The sequence below is a fragment of the Pocillopora verrucosa genome, chromosome 8 (genome assembly GCF_036669915.1).
Source record: "Pocillopora verrucosa isolate sample1 chromosome 8, ASM3666991v2, whole genome shotgun sequence".
NCBI lineage: Eukaryota > Metazoa > Cnidaria > Anthozoa > Scleractinia > Pocilloporidae > Pocillopora > Pocillopora verrucosa.
Window position 1 is genome coordinate 12,700,531 of NC_089319.1, and position 24,440 is coordinate 12,724,970.

At 37.5% G+C, this 24,440-nt stretch overlaps 1 protein-coding gene across 1 annotated transcript; it reads left to right on the forward strand.

Moving 5' to 3' along the window:
• Positions 1-855: 855 nt before the first annotated feature.
• Positions 856-4,493, forward strand: LOC131774340 (substance-P receptor-like). The gene is made up of 3 exons (XM_066171158.1): positions 856-865; positions 3,206-3,435; positions 3,600-4,493. Exons 1-3 carry the CDS (start codon positions 856-858, stop codon positions 4,491-4,493), a joined length of 1,134 nt encoding a protein of 377 aa, XP_066027255.1.
• Positions 4,494-24,440: the final 19,947 nt, after the last annotated feature.

Sequence of the window (24,440 nt, forward strand, 5' to 3'; positions counted from 1 at the left end):
TCAAAAGCTTTTTCTGTTATGGCGTGAGATTGAGGACAAAATTGATCATTACGTTTCGTCGCGTGTGTTTTTCCTGTGTGAAGCAACAGAAGATGCCGGCGACTGACGAAATAACAAGTTAACACGAAAATCAAGTAACACCTAAACAAACAATTTTAGCCACCGATTTTCAGTGAATTTTTAAAGAACAATTTTCTTTTAAGTTTCAAGACAATTTGAAGATTCAACATACATACAACGTACTAAAATGCGAAAGAAAATTGATAAATAGGCCTGAAATGAAATTCTATCTTGTTATTGATTATACGTTGCCTAGCACGTGACTTAAATCTACTCAGGCGGAGATCCAAAATGACGGTGGCAGGCTTGGCTTAGTTATATCACTCAAAACTCGTTCCCGTTTGTCTCATTTGATAAAGAGGGAATCGTTAATGTTTTCATTAAGAAAGTATTGCCTTGATTTTCTAATATTTACAACGAAAGACAGTAAATTTCGCTTTTCACCCACATTTACTTCCAACCTTTTCTTTTGAACCAGAAACAAAAATGATAGACGTTTAAAACACATGACATCATCCACCTTGTCAAATGTAATAGCATGATCATTTCAATTGTAATGCCTTCTTATCCCAACGTTACTTTGTTTCTTTGCTACATTAGCGAACAGTGAACTACTGCTCGTACTTTAAATATGACAATCAACCACATAATTCCCTAAACCAGATAACATTAAACATAATCTAAAAAATCATGTGTCAATTCACGAGTTTGCTCACAGAGCACTTTGATTATTTTTTTTTATTCATTTATTCTTGTCGAGTTGATTCGAAGCAGATGTTCATCAATAGATTGAGGATGTCGAAAGGTAAATTATTCAAACTTTTTGGTCTACAGTCGACTCTCGATCTGCGGACACCTCGCTATTACGGACACCACCCCATTGGACAAAAGCCAGACCCCCGGCGAAACGCACAAAGAAATAACTGAAATAACTCCCGTCATTACGGACTCTCGCTATTACGAAAATTTCGCTTCGTCCAAACTCCAGACTCACATGATATAAAGCGACACTACGATAAAGGAAAATAAAGAACCCATTTTTCAATTGGGTGCGAACTTGAGAATTTCCTGCTTGCAGCTGGATCTTTTTCTGGTTCGTGAAGCCCCGTTAGAAACGTACCCCGCCATTTCGGACTCTCGCTTAAGGACACTAAATCTCTAGGACATCTTATCAACAATTACAATCACAGTTAAGTGAAGTGTAAGGTTTTAAAAGCAATCTGAGAATCATGCGGAGGCGAAAGCTGGCAAGTGGCGAGTGAGATAGAAAGTTAGCACAGGGCGCGCATTATAACAGACAAAACAAACTTGCGAGACTTCGGTTGCTTCTCGCAACTTCGCTCCACATCATGATATGATAGACGACAACGAGGGGCTTTTCTTTAAAATAGATCTTGATTGTGTCATTCTTTAGTCTGTCCACCGCTGTATGTTTTGTTTCAGTCAACTAAGTGAGAAGCCCAAAGTGAGCGCGCGATGGTCTGTAATAAAACAGAAGTTCGTGAACTTATTAGTCGGGCTTCTGATAATTAATACCATGAGAGTCGCAAGAACATATGAAACATGTTTTTAAATCCAGAGATGTGTCATACACCGCTTTCAATTCTATTTCTTTGTTATATCTAGTTAACTACGAAAGAAGCAAGTCAGTGAGTGAATTTTTACATTCTCGGTTGCGCTAAAGGCCATTCTTTGCAAGCGAAACTGCATGGGTTAAAAACCCTGAGGCTCTATTGCCATCACAAGTATCGCTTGCATTACCACATTTTCATCTTTCTCTGAATCTCTATCAACACTAGTTGCACTCTTCGTGACGTTTTGTTTCAGACCATTTCTGCACTTGTGATAACATTTGATCTCAAGCGAGCAGTTTTCCTCGCAAGAAGAGTGGAACATCTTTAACTTCGAAAGGGAAACAACATGGCTTCCCCATAATCGTGGTCCAGATTACGCAGAAAAATTTTATGAATGCGCATTAAATCATATTTTTTTTAAGCAATTTCTTCTTTTATGCGCAGTAACTTCATCACTGCAGCAAATGTTTACAATTGCGACAACTTTTATTTTCGCAGCAACTTTTATAATTTGCAAAAGGTTTTCGTTAATTTGTAGCGCCTAAAAAACTGCCACAAGTTTCAAGGTGCAACAAATTTCATTTGTTTGTGAACAAATAGCGGCAACTCTTAAGTTTGCGACATGTGCCCTGTGGCCCACTGTTATGTAAATTTTTTTCAGATAAGTACGCTTATTTTGAGGGTCTTTATGGGAGATAGCTTTGACGGTTGATGGTTAATTTTTTTCAGTCAATTTTTACGGTTGACAGATAATTTTTAACGCCTCTGACGGTTGACGGTTAAATTTCAGAGCCTTTGATGGTTGACAATTATAAGATATATTTTCCTGAATAAACAATGTATATTGAATGTTAAGTTAGCATCTTGCGAACCTTGAGGATTTCCTTTCATTGAAATGTTGCGTAAGAATCTCGCACACTTTTGGGATTCTCATTCATTCGATTGGAATGTTAGTGTTTCCCTTACTTTTAGCATTTTTGACACGGGTTAACGATAAAAACGTCGTTGATCTCGAAGGAATCATTAATATCATTAAAACTCCCATTGAGGAGTTTAACGATAAAATCTATCGACACATTTCATGACACTCTAAATGAGCCCCTCCAAGGGATTTTAGGGAACAAGGGAACTGGAACATTTATTTTTGGGAACAGGGATATTTTCAAACTATTTTCAGGGAACAAGGGAACTCTTGAGTAAATTGTTGGGAACAAGGGAATACCGATCTACTTTCAATAATAGATTTTTTTAAAACTTTAGTAGGCCATTCAGATAGGCAGGCGTGAGTTATACGAAGGAAGTAAGGAATCACAGATGTTTCTCTGCCCTCAAGCGCTGTTATGAAGGAACTCGATAACATCGGATGAGAATTTTTCTCCTACAATTAGGAAAAAGGAAGGGGGGGAGCAAGCTGGGGAGAAATCTATAAAAATTTCTGCTTTCCTCTTTTATTAGGCAGCGTCATTATTTAGGCTTGGCTAGGTTAAGTCAGCTTCTTACCACATTATCTGCAAGAATAATGATAGAAATCTCAAAATCAAAAACGATTTACTCCCCCTTTCTTTCCTCAGATGTGGCAAACTTGAATTCATCAGTTGTCAACAGTTACTTTCCTGTGAGCGCTACTGTATGGATAACTGTAGCATATGTGGGGATGATCTTCGTCTTCGGCTTCTTTGGTAACATCTGTATCATTTACATTGTGGTTTCTCGTAAACAGATGAGGACTAAATTCAATTTCTTAGTTGTAAATATGGCAGTTGGAGATCTACTTGTTTTTCTCTTCATTATGCCGTTTGAGGTGAGTGACAATTTTCCAATTGTTAAGGGTTAATTCATTGTTTAGTTTCGTTATGCAAAAAGCTCTCACTCACTTCCAGCAGTGTAACGCATTTTTTATTTCCTACTCTATTAGGTCGTGTTGTCAATGGAATGCCTATCTTGAATACCTCCCTGTCTTTGTAGGTGAAATTGTTTTACACTGGCATTGCATGGATCCCAGGGGTAGTGGGAAAAGTCACGTGCAAGCTTGTTAAGTTCATGGGGGTCTTGTCAATCGCTGTCAGCATCATAACACTTGTCTTCATTACAGTGGATCGTTACTTCGCCATTCTTCATCCACTTCGAGATGTACGTTTCATTCGAAACACAAAACTGGTCACTGCTGTGATATGGATCTCGTCTTCCCTGTTTTTCTTGCTGTATCTCTTGCTTTATGACATTGTAAAGAGTGCTGATGGCTTTCATTGGGAATGCACAATGGTTGGGAATTTCTTTTCCTCAGACATAAGTGTCTGGTTTTCTATCAGCAGAGCCTATTTCATGACCATGTTCTTGATACTGTATTTGGTTCCTCTAGTTGTCATCGCTTGGGTTCATGTTCTCATTGGTCGACATCTTTGTTCACGCCAGATCCCAGGGGAGCCGACGGCCCATCAGAGACATCAAAATGAACTGTCCAAGCGCAAGGTACTACGCATGATCATTATCGTGGTGGTGACGTTTGCGCTGTGTTGGTTGCCAACTCACATCCAGCATTTACTCATTTTCTATTTTAATAACACTTATAAGGCTTTGCTCAAAGTTGAACGCCTGAATTCCTTTTTATTTTTTCCACCACACGCCAATAGTGCCGTAAACCCTTGTCTGCTTATTAGTTTAAACCAAAGATTCACGAATGAGTTCAAGGGAATTCTCAGATGTCTTTTTTGCCGAAATCCCGTTCTCACGAGAAGAAGCTTTGGCACAGAACCACCTGTTGTTCTAACTCGCATACGAAAGACTGTTCGTCAATGTAGTAACAGTGTAATCCCTCTTCGCACTCAACAGCGTCCTCGGTCTCAGAGCTGTTCGTTTTGAATCTTCAATTTTTTGCAATGAGTTAGACAACAGGATAAAAACCTATCAAAACCATTAAGATTGATATCTTAGAAATGTAACCATGGCTGAACTGTTCTCAGTAGTGCTTGCATTGTTCAATAAACGAAAGATAAAGCATCATAACTGATAAGCCAAGCTAGGGAAAAAGTTGCATAGAAAAGTTTCATAATATATGCGAAAAGCTTCGTTTACTAGGTAGGAAGTTAATGGACCACGCTCGACCAGTGTGCTTTGCACGCAGTTGTTCTTGTTATTATACGGGAACTCATTACTGTTTCTGTGAAACCGTGCTTACTAAAGTGGCCGTAGTGTTTGTCAATATTTTCATGCTAAAAATAGAACAAGGTATTATCAACCAGAGCACAACTAAACCGTCAATTTAGAAGAGGTATAATGACTTCGTTTCTGTGTGTGGAAAGCAAGCGAAGATTTTGATTGCGTCACAATAAAATTTATTTGATCCCCTCCCCCTCCCCCCACTACGACTCTGTAGCATTCTACTGATCCCCCCATCGTTTTCAGTCAATCAACAATAGTCGCCCCTTTGTACTCTATTGGCGACCACCGATATCCCTTCTGTTCCCCCAGAAATCCACGTGATCTCCCGTTAAATCCTCCAACCCCCCTTCCCTACGTTTTTGAGAATGTATGAATTTAATCTAATCTGATTTTATTTTTAATAAACCACTGCGTGAATGATATTGTAGTTCTTTCGTGTTTTAATGATACAAGGTGTCAAACACTGGAAACCAAGCTTGTACTCATTCCTTAATCTGCGAACAAAGTCAGTGGTGGTTGTTTATCTAATATTAAACAACGTATCTTTTCAATAGAAACTTAGTAACGGTATATATTTCCGATTCCGTTTTATGTTTTGGAGCCTTACACACACCAGATCTTCGTACAACACTGAGACATTTTCTGTAGAGATTGGACAATAGTAGAAAGTTGCCTTTTTTCTACCTTTTTTTTTCTTTATCATAAACGTGTAAATGAACGTTCACTCTTCTATGAATCTCGCATATCCGGTCAAACACAGCCCATAGAATTTCAACTCTCAGTTACTCCTCTAAATAACAGACGAACAATCTAAGGCCTGTTTCAAATCCTTACCACTGGAACCTCTGCTTTCTACATGCGCTAAAGGATATACAACCGGTAACACAGTTAACAATAACTAATCCAGTGCTCATGTTGAGTGTCAACTGTACAGGAGAATCACAGCAGTGGCCATAACAGACATATCGTCGCCATCGCGACTTGATTAACTCTCGAGTGCGAGTTATGGTAAGTGCGAGTGTGCTCTGACGTTTTAGACAATACGCATGGGCTGCACGCAGGAAAGTTAAAGATGTCTTCTGCAACAATGTTTGATCAAAAAAACTGCAAAATTAATCATAGGGGAACATCGAAGCTTATTAAAACAAATAAATTAAGAGAAAAAGATATGCTTTTAACTGACATCATAACGATAGCAACCGTACACGCACACCCCTCTCTTCCTCAAAACCACTCTAAAATGCAACCAAACTAAATTAAGACTCTAGGAAAAATAATGCTCGAAACTTAGCCTGAAGTTTGTACCTCGCGATGGCGACTTACTTAGTTGTTCTTAGTGGTTTTAACGAGGCGATCGCGATAGATGATTAAATACGAATTTTAAAAGAAGCAGTATCTCTAAAAGTGGTGCGTTGCATTACTGTTCGAACAATCAACTTCTTTCAAACTTTGCCTATGAATCTGTCTGAGTCTCAAAGTAATGGAGACCACCTTGGTTTTTGAAAATTTTTCAAAATAAATCTTTTCTGAGCGAAAATCGCTTCAGGCCTCAAAGGCCTATTGTTAACAGGGCCGATCATCAAATACGGTACAAATTGCCACACCTGTCTTTTCACAAAACTCTGGTTTGAGGAATTTTTTTTGGCGTATTTAGCTGGATTAATCCTTTAGGAGAACAAAGTGTATAAGTTTGGCCTTTTTTTAACGATTTTTTACACTGAAAATTATTTTTCAGCTTGACACCTACTTTGCCTCTGCCGCCATGACCAATGCCCCTGTTTTTCCATGCACTCACAGACACTTGAGGAATTGGTTGTTGGTTATTGTGCAAATATCATAGTATCCTAACAACAGTCTGATCACACAAGCATTGTGATGCGCTGTATATTTTATTACTTTAATCAAGATTCTCCTGTCAATTACAAAGCCAAGAGCAAACTTAAGAAAAGTCCAATTTTGGAAACCGGTCAGAACAAACTGTCCACAGTCGAACAAAAACTGGATAATGGCATAGAACAAAAGTACATTATTCTATGATGATGTACTACTGCACATTTCAAATAATCCCTTATAGTTGAAAATATTTCGCTTGATTGGCAAGCATTACATCAGCTTTTAATAGTGATGAGGATCTTCACAATTTTATGAGGGTGATTCTATTAATATACTAATACACTCATGCATAGTCATAGTCTCCATACATCAAAAAATGGGCAAGGAAGAGATATCTTCAAAATCACAATGTAGGGAAAATTTAACGAAAGAATTGTCATCACGTGTTATGGTCCAAACTTAGAGAAGATTAATGAATGAACAAAGGCATTTTTATCGTCGTTTTTACATTTGTAACTGTTTATAAAACATTGGATTCCAACTTGAAAGCATTTTGTGCGAGCAATGTGTACTTCTTTGCGAGCTCCTATCGGAAAAACTTCAAATTTCAATTATGGTTTTTGGTCCAAAATTCAATAAATATACATGTGCCAAAGGATGCTTCTTAGGCACTGAATATACCCCTAATGGGAGGTGGTAATTTTTCCAGCAGTTAGGCAGTCATGATGCATAGAAACATAGCTTCAATGACCTCAAATCATCTGAAGTCAAATTTTCCAAGCTTCTTTTAGGGGAAATTTTATTGAGGGTTGATAAGAATGCTACTGCAGATGTAAACCAATGTGGTAAATCACGGATTCAGCTTCCTCACAAATTCAGTCAACTCAGCCAAAATACCACATCCATCAGAATATTTTATTTCAATTACTATATTCACTTATAAAAGACCTTTATAGGTAGTTCTGTTAGTTTTTGAGAGAAACCTTTTAGGATTTGAAAACTGCGTTTTTTCCTTTCAATACTGTCTTCCCACTTAACATAATCCTTTATCAACTCAGTTACTCCCCAGGTAATTAGTGGTTCACAATACAACAAAAGAAAGATGGTATTTTACATGACTTGTTCAGATGCTGGAGATGCAAGAGTTGTGCCAACTCACTGACCATTTCCCTCAAGAGAATAGTTGTGATTAATCATGGAATACTCTGTCAATCTCAATCCCAAGTGACAGCCACATTGCCAACTAAACACTGGTTGACAAAGAAGAGAAGAAGATGCATTTTACATGTGCATCTTCTTGGCAATTATTGATCGATCACTTTAGAACAAACATGAGGAAGTTTTGCCACACTGTTACTGGTACATTGCATAAACAAACAGATAGCACCCTCCATCTGCTCAACATTCTAGATATTCTAACAGTAAATAATTTGTATCAACACAATGCTTTAAAGTTTTTGCATCTATGGCAGAAAGGCCTGCTTAAGTGGATCTACTCCAAAATCATTTTCAATATGCAAGCAGTATTCATGGATACAACACCAGATATGCTGCCAAAAAATTTATGTAAACCTTGAGTGTGCAATAACTCTGGAGAACAAACAATCGCAAAGAAAATAAAAATTGACCTTGACAAAACAATAGAGAATCTCTATAAGGCAACATCGAAGTCATCACTGAAAGTCCCACTCTGAAACCAGAAGTGCCAGTGCCCACCCAAACAGAAATGGAAAAGTTTTAATCAAAAACAAAGCCTGCTTTACTGAGCATTTTACCCCGTATGCCGACCAATACATATTGCCTGGTCACAAAATCCCAATCCAAAGTTAGCGGCTATTTAGCCTCCTGGCTCTTTATCTGAACTATTCCTCAGTGTCCTAGGTATTTTGTATTTTAAATTTGTAATGTTCAACAGTATATAAAGTATTACATTTTATGCGTAAAAAATGGTCACTGAGTCACCAGGAACTGAGACCAATAATTTCAAACTTTAAATACAACTATCAGTCAGAAAAAGCAAACAAAAATTTGCTTCATATGCAATTTAGACAGCAATCTATGAAGGTCAGTAAATCAAAGCAAACAAGTGAAAAAAACTTTGTAAAAGTGAGCAAAGAGAACTAGATGCTGTGAGCCATACATTGTCAGTAATGCATATGCCCCTTGAAGATTTAATAGAATGAAGTTAAAAACCTATGCCTAGAGAAAAACACTGTCAGGGCTATGTAAATAGATTTTAAATCGATACTTTGAACTATTTTTTATTTGACCAAAGAATTCTTTTTATTGGTCTTGATATCTTGATATTTACATGTTTGCAATGAAGATAAAGTCATACAAAGGGGTTAGACTTGTCTTTGTATAGATATTCCAGACTATATTTTGATTTTTTCTACTGTAATTTTAGCTTTTATCAATTTTTTACTTTCTTATTTGGAATGGGTAATGATATAATTGTAAATGGATGACATACATGAGTAGCACCATGCACAAAAATTTGCCACTCTCATGCTGACAAACACTTGTTAGATCAACACATCTCCCCAGCCCTGCAGGGACAAGGTTCCCCCTATTTTAAGAAACGGCTGCTAGTATGCAATGCCACACAGTTGCGTAATGCTATGAACAGCCTTGAGCCCTCATGTAATAAACATTTTGCTTCCAAATTCAAATATTTTCTTTAAGGAGGCATACTTAATTTGCCTCAACTATTTAGGTCACCTCTAAAATGTGTTATGAAGCCCAGATGTTAGTGGATAATCTCCTTTTTTTGCCATCTTTTAATTTCATCCCCTGAATTTCTGTTATTCGCATAAATGCAAAAGTAAACCACAAGGAATAGATATATATAATATGCATATCCACGCCTATTATTCAAATCTGCAAATAGATGTCATGGTAAATTTCAATTCTCTGTTCAATTGTTACACAGTAGACAACTTCATTACGTTTCTTGAGTGATGATAATTCAGGTTGGTGGAAGATAAGTAATTTTTCTTTGAAGCAGAGGTTGCATCTTTTACTTGCGCTGTTGTAGGGTGATCTTCATGAAAGGATGTGCCATGAAATAAAGTGGTCAATGTTATTTTCTTGAAGGGTCCAGATATGTTTGCTGAGTTCGGTAGAGTTTCTGTGTTTTGTGTGTTAGAACGATGCGGTGTGTTTTCTGTATCTAGTCTTGAAGTCGTTTTCTGTAAGTCTGATGTATGTCTCAGTGGTGGTGTTCTCCTCACGTGCGACAGTGGCTTGGTAGATTGGTGATGACTGTAGGCAGTTTCCGTTAAGTGGACATGTGATCTTCTGTCGGCAGCTGCAAGTTTTGCTGTCTTTTGTGTTGGTGATATCTATGGTGTCATTGATGTGTTTGGATGAATTTACAATGCATTTGTTGTGGTTGTCGATGATCTTTTTGGTGTTATTCATGCAGCTGTAACTGATTTTGATTGTGTTACGATTAAAGATTCTTCGAAGTTTGTGGTCTTTCGGGAAATGCTTGTCTACTAGGGCAAAGAATTGGTGTCCAATATTGGTGCTGACAATTTTGCTGAATGGGGGGTTGTACCAGAGTATGTTGTTCCGTTGTCTGCTTTTTGGTTGTTAGTTGTGGGTGGTTCGTAGTGTAGAGTGTACCAGTATCTGCATTCTTCGAGTGCTTCTTGATATGGAGCCGCCCCTCCATATCAAAAAGCATTCATCAAGTGCTTTTTCATATGGAGGAGCGGCTCCATATAAAAAAGCACTCGACAAATGCAGATACCAGTCCACTCTAAACTATGAACCACCCATAACTAACAAACGAAAAGACAGTCAACGGAACAACATACTCTAGTACAATCCCCAATTCAGCAAAAATGTCAGCACCAATATCAGACACAGATTCCTTGCCATAGAAGACAAGCACTTCCGAAAAAGCCATAAACTTAAAAGAATCTTTAATAGCAACACAATAAAAACCTGCTACAGCTGCATGAGTGGCACTAAGCAGACCATCAACAACTACAACAAACGCATTTTTAATTCATCCAAACCCCTCAATGACACCGCAAATAACCCCAACACAAAAGACACCAAAACTTGCAGCTGCCAACAGAAGAACACATGCCCACTTAACGGAAACTGCCTCCAGTCATCACTAATCTACCGAGCCACTGTCACACGTAAGGACAACAGCACCACTGAAATGTACATCAGACTTACAGAAAACGACTTCAAGACTAGATACAGAAACCACACCTCATCGTTCCAACACACAAAACACAGAAACTCTACCAAACTCAGCAAACATATCTGGACCCTTAAAGAAAATAACATTGACCACTTTATTTTATGGCACTTCCTTTCATCAAGATCACCCTACAACAACGCAAGCAAAAGATGCAACTTCTGCCTCAAAGAAAAATTACTTATCATCCACCAACCTGAATTATCATCACTCAATAAACGTAATGAACACGTGTCCTCATACCACCACAGAAATAAACAATTACTGTGTAACAGTTGAACAAAGCATTGAAATTTCCCGTCATGCCTTTATGCAAGTTTGTAAATTATATAAATGATGGTTATGAATATTCTTCACAATAAAATCCCCTGATGAGTGAGTAATCACCAAACCAGCTTTTAGGGATGAAAGTATAGTCTCTGTTTTTTTCCCTATTTCATGCATATTGCGCTTTACTTCTACGTATCAAGTACTGTACAACAGAAAAATCAGATCACAGACTTCCTATATGTATATCTATGTATAGTTTTACGTGAGGCACATGTCTTGAAAGGGAGCTCACGAGATATATTTCTAGCAAGCTACAATCAACCTGACAACTAACTTGCCGAGACTTTTCTCTTGAGGTATTGATTGTCCTCTGAGATGACCAGTAAAAAGTCCTAAACCATTATAGAAAGAAAAGAAAGGCAAACTGGAGAATCACCCCCTGTGAATAAAGTTGTTGATGCAGACTCCTTAATTAACAATATGCCTTGGACACTCCACTCCACCCTACCACAAGGAATTGTTAGGCCTCGGAGGATAATCTTGACTCCTATGAAAATTGCACTTTTTCAGTCATTGCTCCCTCACTCTGGAACAATTTACCAGACCAAATAAGAACTGTAGCATGCTTAAGTTTCCTTAAGAGTAAAGTTAGGACATTTTCATTTAGTCATTCCTTTTAGCTTTCAATCACCTCAGATTTGTTCCTGAATTAACAAATATTAAACTTATAATGTAATTGACATGTGCATTAGCAACTTTGATAAGTGCTTTTGGTCAATTAGTACAAATAACAATTATCATTACTATTATTATAATTATTACTATGATTATACAACACTTGATACATCAATAAGGTCATCTTTCTTTGAATCTGACATTGATCGACCAGTCGGTGAGTCTAGATTCAACCTATTGATCATAAAGCTCAGATGAAGAAAGGGATTTTAAAAGAAAAGGATATAAGCTAGTATATCTAAGCCCGTTTTCCTCAACTATCTCTATTATTTAACATATGGTCAACTTCAATTGTTCTGAACAGTTCTTTGAAAAATGTTTCAATTTTGTTGTAGAGTTTCTGTTTGACTGTGTGTATAAGACAGTAGGTACATAGTTGTTGATTTATTGTTTGGCAATGTCTGCTCTGCTATAAATTACTTTATTAATTCAATCAATAATTTTTTTGCTTTCTGCTTGTTCTGTATATTTAATGCCCTACAATTTCCTCGAGGCAAGTGTTTTTCACATGAAAAAGCCAGTTGGAAGGCGTGGCCACCTCAGACAAAAAAGTAAAGAAGATTCAGAGATACCATGGTCTAACCATTACTCATAACTTTCTGTCAACCTCAAATCCATCCGATAGTGAGATAAATGTAGCTGTTTACACCATGAAAAGGAACTGGATAGCCATCTTACACCACTCTATCCAAGCTGGAGATTCAGCAAAGAAACACAGATTTTGTCCCCCTGTCAAGAACTCCTGGTTTGACTGGCAACAAGAACGTTGACCGATAAAGGGATAACTGCTTGCCCCAGGTTTTTGTGGAATTGTTGCACCCCACCCTCGTAATGTTAATTTACACAGAACTGAAATGAATGCATCAATTCTCTGGTTTGGTTTCAGTGCCCAAAGCATAAATGTCCTGATGTGAAAGTGATTCCTTGTGCTGTGGTTTCTGCAGTGTTACAATTTTATCATGGAACTGTAAGCTGCCCAAGATATCATCAAAGACCACCATATTTTCACTAAAACATTTCAATTTTCACTAGTTTGTACACTTGTGGATTTTAAAGCATGTTGTAATTCTAAATAATTTTATTCGTAATTTAGTCTGTACTTTCCTAATAACCATTCTAATTAGCTTTTATTTTTAGCTTTTATAATAGACTTCTAGGAGAGGAAATAAACTACTGCATAGTTACTCTGGAAGACTGGAAAGACACAAAAGCAAAGAAGGTTCAAGTTAACCAGCAAGTAAAGCAATTCTAATTCAGGCCAAACATGCAGATGAGAAATTAATGCACCCAACCAATCTCCCTACTTGGAGACTTGAGTCTATTAAGGAGCAAATGGTAGATCATGAAGACATTTAGTTATTACCATAAACCCATCTGAAAGTGGCAATCCCTTCTGCCACTCTTACAAGTTCATACATATCTTTGCCTAGTGATCCTTTTTATTCTTTACATTCCCCTTTGGGGGAGCCTTCATGTGTCTGCTTTAAATGCCAAGGTTAAAGCTACCACTCAAGCCCTGACCAAAGTACTGAACATGGAAAACTACCAAAGACTACTCACAAGAATTGACAGATACAAAATTAATGTTCTTTTATACCATCTGTGTATGGAAAAGACAATTCCTAGTTTTAACTAGTCATAAACGATTTTCAATGAGTAAATATCAGTGTTACATAAACTAATACAAATGTATTAAAATGTATAAAAATGTATTATCAAAAACTTGATACTATAATAAACATAGATTTTATAATGCAAATTTTACCATGTATAGTAGTTTTTAAGGACCATGCATAATGTTAAATTTTTTCCAAAATTACTTTAAATTTTCTGTAATTCAGCTTACTAGCTGCAATGTGATATTGTGTGCATATTTTGTGCCTGATAAATCCACTAAATTTATTAAAAATTTATCCAGCTAAGAATTCTGCCAAAGTAAATCCAACAACAAAGATAAGTCCACACTTTTGCCCCCCTCAGACCGGAAGTAGCTGTATACCTTAACCAATCACAGAGACACCATCAGCGACACACATGCCTCAGCCTTGAAATCAATAATTGAATAATTCCACCGGAATTTTCAAGATCAAAGTGCCAAATTCAAGGTGGTATTAAGTAGCTAAGGTTCTGGCCACAACAGAAAATGCTGAAAGGCTGGGCAAAAAAGCATGTTTAAGTCTTCCAAAAGGGTGAAGAAAGAGAGGAAAAATGCTAAATTTATCTTGAAAATAAAAATTCCAGACATGGATTCAAGTAAAATTTGAGGTAGGCTATCCAGAGATACTATGACTCTATGTTCACAGAGCATTTGTTGTCTTTGGAATATTGCATGATGTGACCATGAAAGATCATTCACTCAAAAGTTTGTCTTTCCAGCTTGAGGTGTTTGTAATCTTTATTACAAACTATATTTCCTTTGTTGCCGATTTCTTATACTACAGTCTTCAAAGCGCTGATTTACCTGTGACAATGAAAGTTTCAGCAATAGAAGAGGCAGTTTCATCTATAAGATGTCATCTGAAGCACATACTTGAGCAGTCATGTTTGATTCTCGTTTACCCTTTTCAAACCATGTGACCACATGGCTAAAAAGTTTTAATTACTTAGAAAACTCAGAACACAATGTCTAATTGTTAAACAGGCTATCAAACAACTTCTTTGAAAACCAGTCAACTTTAGCATGCTGATGCAACCATCAACATCCATTCAGCATACCTTCAAAGCAGACCTATGGCGCAGAATAACTGTAACCATGCAGTTTCATCTTGTCACAATTTCATCTTATTTGCCAAATTAGGAAATTCCTTAGTCCCGAGTCCACAAAGACTCTTATTGATGCATTTATGACTTCACATTTGGACTACTGTAACTCTCTTCTCTTTGGCATCCCAAGTACCAGATAGATCGTATCCAGAAGGTGGTTAACGATGCTGCTCAATTAATATTTAGGATTCCAAAGTTTGATCACATTTCGTTCGCCTTATCGTATCTTCACTGAGAAGAATATCTGCAGCCACACTCCATTTCTGGTCATCACTTCTTTCGTTTCTTAAGATCCCAAGAACTAATTTCAATACCTTTGTTGATTGCGCCTTTGCCCGTTCCAGGCCACCTCTGTGGAACAAACTGCTACTTGAAATTCAAAACAGTCAGTGTAGCCATTTTTCAATTGTTTTAACATTTTTAATAGTTTTAACATTTTAATATCTTTCATATTTTTCATATTTTATCGTTTAATTCTTTTAATATTTCTATAGAATATTTTGTAAGGTGCTTTAGAATATTTTTATAATTTTGGTGCTCTAGAAATGTTAATTATCATTATCATTATTATTATTATTGTCCAAGACACACGAAAGCAGTGTGGACCTATTTGTTTTGTAGAAGGCAAGATCAGGGAACATACATTTCTTTCTACTCATTAAGAAGCAATTGATTTGACTATTTTAAAAAACTTTAAAACTTGTTTAATTGGTGACGAAAAAAGAAGGTACAGTGTATGGCCTTACATCAAAATGGTCACCTTTCATAGCAATGCAGATGACTCTCATATAGAGTGCATCGCTGCAGTGTGAGAGCAAATCTACTTGTATCACCGCTATTAAATGTCGTCTTTAAGCTTCTGTAAAGCCAGTGATAACTATTAAGACCATGGCAACATGTTCCTTGCTCATCTTTAAGAATGTTTTATTGTTTCACAAAAGCGAACTCAATACCATTCAACTCCTTGACCTTAAAAATAAGACACTTCTACTCCCTATAGAAACACTTGACACCTCCGCTATAAATTAACCATCCTAGGAGGGTAAGGTTTTTTTAATTCCTTACTCCCTTGGCACGAACGACAGTCAAATGCACATGAGTCGTACCACGTAGGAGGGGGCAGTTTGAAACAACACATAAGCTCCTGTGCTTTATCATAAGAATTAGGATGTTTGTACGATTAAATTTAAGATCTATCAAATATTAGAGGACTCGCCTCGTTTGGCTCACCAAGTGTCCGTATGTCCCCCAGACTTCGCCTTCGGCCACAAACACTGTAAACTGGAGGGAACTCACTCGATCTTCTTTTTTCTTCGAGGTCTTCATCCTCGTGAGGCCGTCCCCGCTTCACTACGACCCTTCCCATCACCAGCTAAAACCCCAACGGCATGAAATCTTTACTTGAAAATGCTTCCCAAGTCAAGAGTCAACCGGCGCAGTACAAGATTTCCAAGATCGGAGACGCGAACAACCCTCCGGCACTTTGGAAAGATGCTGATTTTTCCAACAAAAATAGCCCATTCTCCGAGTTAAGAGCTTCAACTATTCTTTCGTAAAAACCCAAGAGACTTAACAAAAATATTCTGCCTACATTACGATTGCTACGATGCTAACCTTATTACCTCAAAACAGCTGTTCAACCCGACACGTTAATGTAAATTTCAATCAAGAGGCTAAGCCAGTAGGTAAAATTAGTTCTCAGACCTCTCGCATCATTGAAACGTAACTCTGTTTCGTTGGAGATTTGTATGCCTCCACTTTAACTTGCTAAAAGGTATAGATAATCGCTATATTTGGAATTAGAAATTATCCACCCTAGTGCCTAGCGAGTTTTCCTGAATAGACCATTTTTTGTGCATTATTTTATGCTATTTTATTTTTGTGAGCATTAGATATGGCCCTCGCAAGAGGTTCATATGTTTTTTAATAGTGCTTCATGAGATATTCTTAAATCATGTATTCACATACTTGTTCATCATAAGCAGGTTAGATTTGGTTTTCTATTTCTTTACTTATTGTAAAGCGCCATTGGGCTTAATGGAAATGGCGCTACATAAACTTTGTAATTATTATTATTGTCATTATTATTAGTATTAGTATTATTATTGCTTCAGTTATAAATAATGCTGATTAGAGGGCCTGTTCCCACACGTTCTACTTCCTATGTATAATAAGTACGTTTAGTCGTAGGCGCTGCGTGGTAGTAGGCAATATATTAGGATGGGTCAACTAGTTCCCGATTTTTCAAGAGTATTAACTAAAAGATAACTTTTTAATGTTTTTGTGATTAGAAATTAGCTTTTTAGCGATTACTAGGATAAATGAAATAAATTTATATGTTTGTTTTTAACATTTTGTGTACGAATCGACCAGAGAGTTGGGCACGAACTAATCGAAAGTACGTACGAAACGTCTAAGCCTGGGTACGAATCGTCTGGGTACGAAACGACTGGATACCATTTATTTATATATATGTTCATCATAAGTAGGTTAAATTGACTTTTCTATTTCTTTTTTGATTGTAAAGCGCCATTGGGCTACATGGAAATGGCGCTAAATAAAGTTTGTTGTTGTTATTAATATTATTATTATTATTGTTATTATTATTATTATTATTATAATGAATTCATTTATAAATAATACTGATTAGAGGGCCTGTTCCCACACCGTACACGATTGTTCAACATTCCTTTTCGGCTGACATTTCGTAAGGGAAGAATGGTGAGCTCCTTATTGTTGTTTATTTCACGCGCTTGAGACGTAATCATACTCTTTGTCTATCCACAAGACTGCATTTGCGCTTTTCTTATCGTGGGAAAATCCTATCAATTGTAGTTCCATCGTATTTTGATAATAGAAATATATCCTTTGTAATAAAGTTCAAGCCCTTTCCTGCGCTGACCGACAATACTATCCAACAGTTCCAAATCTCCAAACCTTACAAAAAATCCTTATGAGCAAGTGGCATTTAGTACAGCAACAACCATTGCTAAGAAATCCTCAAAAAACCGATAATATCGTATAGAAACAAATGATCACTCAGACATACTCCTCATCCTGCCAAATCTATGTTGGACCCTCTCTACCACTTTCATTCAGTATACGGGATTCACTGTTGGATTTAATACACTGAGCACGCAGGAAATCTGCGGAGAGCGCGTTAAAGTTGTTAAAAATGTTTTGATTACCTTTATAACTAAGATGCAGTCCTCCCTTGATTAGGCCATTTTCTGTGATCTTTAGATGCTGGATAAGTTTCCATCCATTCTGACGGCACTAGCTCTTTAGATGTTTATTGGCATCTTTCACCGCTCTATTGAATTCATCCCTTGTGGAAGTAAGCCTTGATATAGCGGAGGTGGCGTTGGATGAATTTTCGATTTGTCTATGATCGATTCAGCATCTTGCAACACCTTTTATATTTAAGGTTACTGGAGCCGACATGGAGAACGACTTGGTCCGGCGAATGCTTCAGTCTAGCTTTGAGGTTGGCCTTCGTAGCTTTTGAGGTGGAATAACTTGACCACTGCTCGATGGCCAACGGCTTTTTCTAGCTTTTTACAACATATATTTGTCTTTGTTAAGGAAGCTCCAATTGATAGGGTTGTACATCAGTGTTGTAGCCACAAATGCTCGTTACATGTCCAACTTCACCTCCAAAATGGCTAAACGAAATGAAGTTCAGTAATAAATACGTAACCGGTTGCAAGAAATGGATTACACGTTATAGTTGTCACAATTCAATTGCAAGGTAAAGAAATTAACAAACGAGAAAACAAAAATAAAGGAAAACAAAAGACACTTACAAACGTCGCACGAGATATGGGTCAACTGCCAAATTAAAGACGATGTAAAGCGACGTAAAGCAACGTAAAGTGGCGTAAAGCGATCGAGAGAGATGGTAGAAACAGTTAGACGGTTCGAATAGTTAAACGGTTGATCCGAATGAATAAAATCCGCGGAAAGACTAATACAAGGGACATAAACAAAAGGCAATTATGCAGGAAAGAGTAACAGAATATTGATGAAAGTTATGCGCACAGGACAAAAGGCATGAACGAACTGTGACAAAAGAAGAGTACGAATTTGTAATCAATCGAATTTTGGCGGCAACAGTAATGTAATTATCGGAGACCTTAGCAATGGACTGTGTCCCATCCTCATTGTTCCTTTGTTTTTGTGTTTTAAATCTTTTTCTTTTCCTTGCTAACAACTTGCCCGTTGGTTGCGCAATTGTATTGTCAGAAGGCATTTTTGACTCCTCCTCATTAATTGGATTCATTGCCAGAAATGCCGGACAAAATGGCGGCGGTGGTGGTTTGCTGCCTGGGAACGGAGTATTTAAAAATGGCTGGAGTGTTACAATAACATGAATGGAACAATGAACTAAATTGAAAAATAAAAATACCTCGAGATGCTGCATATGTTTCCCTGACCTCTCATTTTTTTTTTAGAACATCTGACAAATTCGAAAATATAAATAGATAAATCAACGAGACTTCCTTGTAAGGTCCAAATGCATATCAAATAGAAGGCGGTGTGTGCACTCCGATTGCGTTGAAAGAAACGAATTTGTTTATCACCCACTGTCACCCTAAGATCAAAATCTGCCTTTTTTCAAGAAAGGTAAAGTAAGCTTCGATTTTGTTCTCAGGTAATGGACATATTGCCGTCATAGGAAGATCAATCCACCGAGACGGCATCAGTTTGCACGGTGGATATTTCTTCCAATGATGAGTATGATCTTTGCTTCCCAAAGGTTACTAAGCAATTACGGTGTTGTGTACGTTTTGTGTACTTTCACTGTCGCGCTAAAGGGAGAAAGTTGAATTCTCTAGCAAGGGAATTTCGTCGCCATATCAGGTCTGCAGTTTTAGTTTCAGTAGATGTTGTAAATATTGTCAAATGAACTTTGTTTTTCCGGGAAAAGTCCTGTCCTTTATCTAATAAAATAAAACGAATTCCTCATCATTTATCATCTCTGTGTACAGCTTACAATTTTTCATGTTAGTGATGGCATTGAAGAGGCATTGTGAACGGTATTGCAGCGGTATTCATGAAATGAGCTTCACGATCCCATTTAGGAATTTGAATTGTAGAAGTGATTGAGGAGGGATATCATCCCAAGGAGCTTCTTGTGGCATAATATACCTAAAGAATATTTCACCAAACATAAAAGGGCGACTAAAAGGATTTCTTCGTTTCTTAAAAGAGGTACCGACGACGCGCCACCAGCACAAGGGAGGTGGCAAATGCGATCATGCGACCCTCCACAAATGCTTAGGGTGGACGCACCTCCATGGAGCCATTTCCTACCAAGGCATATCCCACTAAGGTTCTGTCCCAGTCCACCAAGTAAATACAGAACACAGACTTACTGCAGCAGCTAAAGTTCATACACACTAACGTTCTAGTAATGTTATTATCAATGTTATCTCAGTTATCTCTCAATAAAGTGCAAATGCTAGTCTAAATTGAAATAGAGTTTAAGTTGTTTTTGTTCGCTACTACTGGCTTCTTCTACGTGCTACGTGACGTTACACTGGTTGTCATGTTTCGATGGTGGCTTATACCAGGAAACAATGGAGTCAGCTCCTTCCCCCTGATTTTACTTAAAATTATGCTCCTGATTTTGTATTATGCTACATTTAGTGGCTCAGTTTAAGAGTGTTTCAGAACCCTTCCACCCCTTCCCCCTCCCCTTCCTCCCTACCACCGACAGGTAAAAATTACAAGAGATAAAAGGTTTGTTGCACTTAAAAACGAAACCTTTTCCTGGATTCAATCATCAGGCTACGCATAACCAGGCCCTAATAGATTGTGGTAGTAAAAGTAGTGTATTATGGTACTAGCATTGCCCGATTTTTTCCATATCATGCTTAAAATCATGCTCGGTTTTGAAAATTATGCTAGGTTTTGTAAAGTATGCTTTTCAAGTATGAAACACAAAACATTTCAAAACTATAATTTTTTTTGCTCCGATAAAACACAACTGCATATTTAATGTGTTCTGACATTTTGTTGCCTGTGGGAGTGGGAGCAAGGACCGATCCAATCTTTACTTCTGGGGTGTGCCCAGTCCTCTAGACGACGACCAACGTAGTATTGCTGTAACAATAGACCGACCTTGAAAATGACCGACCTTGAACTGATGATCAATCTTTGCGATCAAGCAAGTTATGACTCTGGTAAAGTTCCTTTGGAAAAAAAACATATGCTGGTTATGCTGTAAAAAATGGAAAATACGAAATAGGAAATACGGTCTGGAAAGAAGGAATCTGCGATGAGAAGTGAATGTCATTGAAAAAAAGATCAGAAGCATCTTGGGTGGAATCATCTGCATGGGAGGCTGTGCACATATTTGGCACACTCTCACAGGGCAGATGGCCGCTTAGACCTAGTAGAAGAGTTTGGGGCTTAGTTCCGTTTTCAATTTCATTTCTGCTGTGGCGGTCTGGATAGAAGGAATCTGCAATAAGAAGTGAATGCCACTGGAGAAAAGATCAGATGCGCGGTCTTGGGTGGAATCATCTGCACGGAAGGCTGTACGCATATTTGGCACACTCTCGCAGGGAAGATGGGCGCGTAGACCTGGTAGAGGAGCTTGGGGCTTATTTCCGTTTTCAATTTCATTTCTGCTGTGGCGTTTTGCAGAGATATTCACATACTTTTGGGTAGGTGCTCAGAAACTTTCGCTCTGGCGAGTATAAACGATTACTGTATTATATGATAGTCAGGCGACAACTGACAACTATATTTTAATCTATTCCACTCCCTGAACAACATGTAGATTACAACAAGCATTTTTAGATTAACTTCAGTGAACGTTTGTAATCAAAATGCGGCTGAAAATTTGTCTTTGGGGTGCGAACAATCAAACCATTGTGTGTTATCTCTGTCTAAAATCTCGTATCAGATTTCCGCATAATGGTCCCCCACACCCATAAAAGCCACAGAGAAGCTGTTGCCTAAACCTCTCATCACCTGAACTTTTAGCGATAGGAAATGGGTGGATGGAAAATAATACTTTGCTGCTTTCTTTCTTGGAAGATCTCTCGTAACAGGAAAAGATTTGAACGATTACCCACGGAAAACGACGATAAAAGCGAGGGTAAATAAAGCACCCGATTTTAGCCGATTTTAAATTCCAGAGAACACTGCTTAAGAGAACAGCTATATATTGGCAAATCAATTCTTGATTTTATGCGCGTATGGACTTTGATATCTGTCGTGAGTTTTTTCCCATTTAAACTGAAATCACTACTCCTCTATCGATGACATTTGATGGCAATTTAGCTAAGAGGATAGCTAAAGATTTGAATATTTCTAAATTGTTTGACCTTACAACTACAAGAAGACTGAGTTGTAAGACCCAAACAATCCCCTTCCTAGCACATTTGAAATGAGATGATGCAAAAAACTGTTCATAGATTTAACTCGTTGTCATAATCAGTTGTCAATGTAGTTAGCTCTAAGATATTAGCATTTGGGTGCTATTCTGTAAATGAGAGACTAATTTATGTTTGTATGGATGTACTGATTTGAAAATCTACAACTGATTCCATAACAAAAACCGCAATCCAATGTATTTGCAATGGGGCCCTGTGTATATAGAAAGGCCATCGTACTTAAAGTAGATATTAATCGTATTATTCGGCCATTTCTTGACCAAATGTGTTAACCATGAACTTCCAAAATATTATCTGCCTAAAAAAACATACTCAGCTGCATTCTAAATATCGACTGAAAAATATAACTTCAAGTATGACTATTTACCCAGTCCATGGTGAGATTTAGTGGAGGTATGCTGCAAATATTAATAAATCGTTAAATAAGCCATCTGCCTTTGGGTAATAGGGAAATAAGACAAAATTAAGAAAGCATTACTGGGGCTCTTGAGATGCTATGAATGGCATAAACAAAAACGAAGATCGATTACGATTGTTTCTCTTTCTAACGTGGCTTGGACATTTATTACTAAATTTCATATGTCACATCTCATAGCTATTCTTCGATATCAGGTAAAACTCGTGTCGTTCTTATCTTCCTTCTCCAAAGTGATGTTCTAAATTTCTTCGAGGATGTTGGCGTTAGAGAGTGACGGTATTAATCTTCCTTCCCTCAAGCATTTGACCAACATTACGGCTAAGAGCCTTTAGGCAGTCTTCTACTCTCATATCATACTAAAACATAGTTAAACACACATACCATACTTCAAATTTGATCGTCGGATTGATCTAACTACATTCTAACTACACTATTGTTTTAAGCCCACGCTTGAATAACAATGGCTGTCAAAACTAAACAATGGCCTATTCAAGAAAACCACTCATTTGTAAAATAGACGATTTACCGCGAGTTTTAAAAATGATCTTAGCGCATCAGCTGCTTTATGCAACTAAACCACGCGATGATGAATGATCACAGAAAAAATGATCGTGACGGGAGTTCTTTTCAGAGCTCATAGAACCTCTGATTCACCCTCATCTCATACAAGTAGTTCCACCTTTTCTTGTGGAAAGCAATCCAGTGTACATGATTCAAATGAGCGGTGAAGCAGCTTGGAAATGCAGAGAGTTTTACTGGCTGCCTCATAGAGTATTTGATTTACTCCAAGCGAGCATGCTGCCTCTCGGCTAGAAGCTTAATGAATCCTTCTGCGATCGCGTTGGTCGCACAGTCGGCGAAGATATAAAAGAATACAAATAAAGCGCGTGAACAGAAGACAATATTTTTTTGCTACCCTGTGTAGCAGTCGTTTTCTCCCCAAAGGAAAAAGGCGAACTAAAAGCTTATGAGACTCAAACAAAGAGAACCCGCACGGGAACCAACCAGCCTGTAGCTCAAACACGAGGAGTAGACAGAGGGCACGTGAGTTGCTCTCTTTTACTGGCTGCCTCGTGTGTGACTTTTATTTCGTTTCGAAGAAACAAGTGTCAGAATGACTTACAGACCTAAAAACGTCCTTTCTATCGTAGAAATGTTATGTAAATATGCAACTTTTAATCTCGGCTCAGCACAAATGTCCAACTTCTGTCCCATGACATTTTCATTCAGACAAGCTGATATAAGGTACAGGAGTATAGAAATATAAAATATGACGATGTTTTCGGCAACTTTTGGCACAGCCGGCCAACATATTAATCACATTTTCGAAAATTCCACCTAACAATGCATTTGCACAAAAACCGGACTAAATTATAAGAAATTTCCATCGCCAACTTTTTTAGTTGACGCCTGGATTGAGCACTGTGAACCTTTTTTATGATTTCTGATACCATAAAACGTCATTCAGAAGAGAAAATTCTTCATCCCTACAGCCGCCAAAAGCTGACTCTTCGCTTCTCTTTTCGTTGGCTGTGCCTTTATACGTACAAATCCATCACATAATGACAAATTGTGACATAAATAACGAATGATTTTTTGGTATATGAAATAAATCTAATCTAAATTCTTTTATACAAACTACGGCGTGAATAATGTCGTGCGTTGTTCTTTCGTGTTTTAATGTTTCACGGTGTCAAACACCAGAAACCAAGCTTGCTCTCATTCCTTAATCTGCGCACAGAGTCAATGATAGTTGCTCTTTCAACTTTCATTAACAATTCATTCTCGTACACTAAATTTGCATCAGCAATAATATGCTCCATACCAATACCTTACAGAATTCCTTCGCTTTCAATAATCTACAATTATTACAATTAATTTTTAGTTTTCTTTACTAGAAAGCCTAGGCCTGCATTCTCAGGTATTTGCACATAAACTCTGAGCCAGTCAGGCTGGTGATAACATACCAGAGCACTTTTTAGAGTGAACCCTCAAGT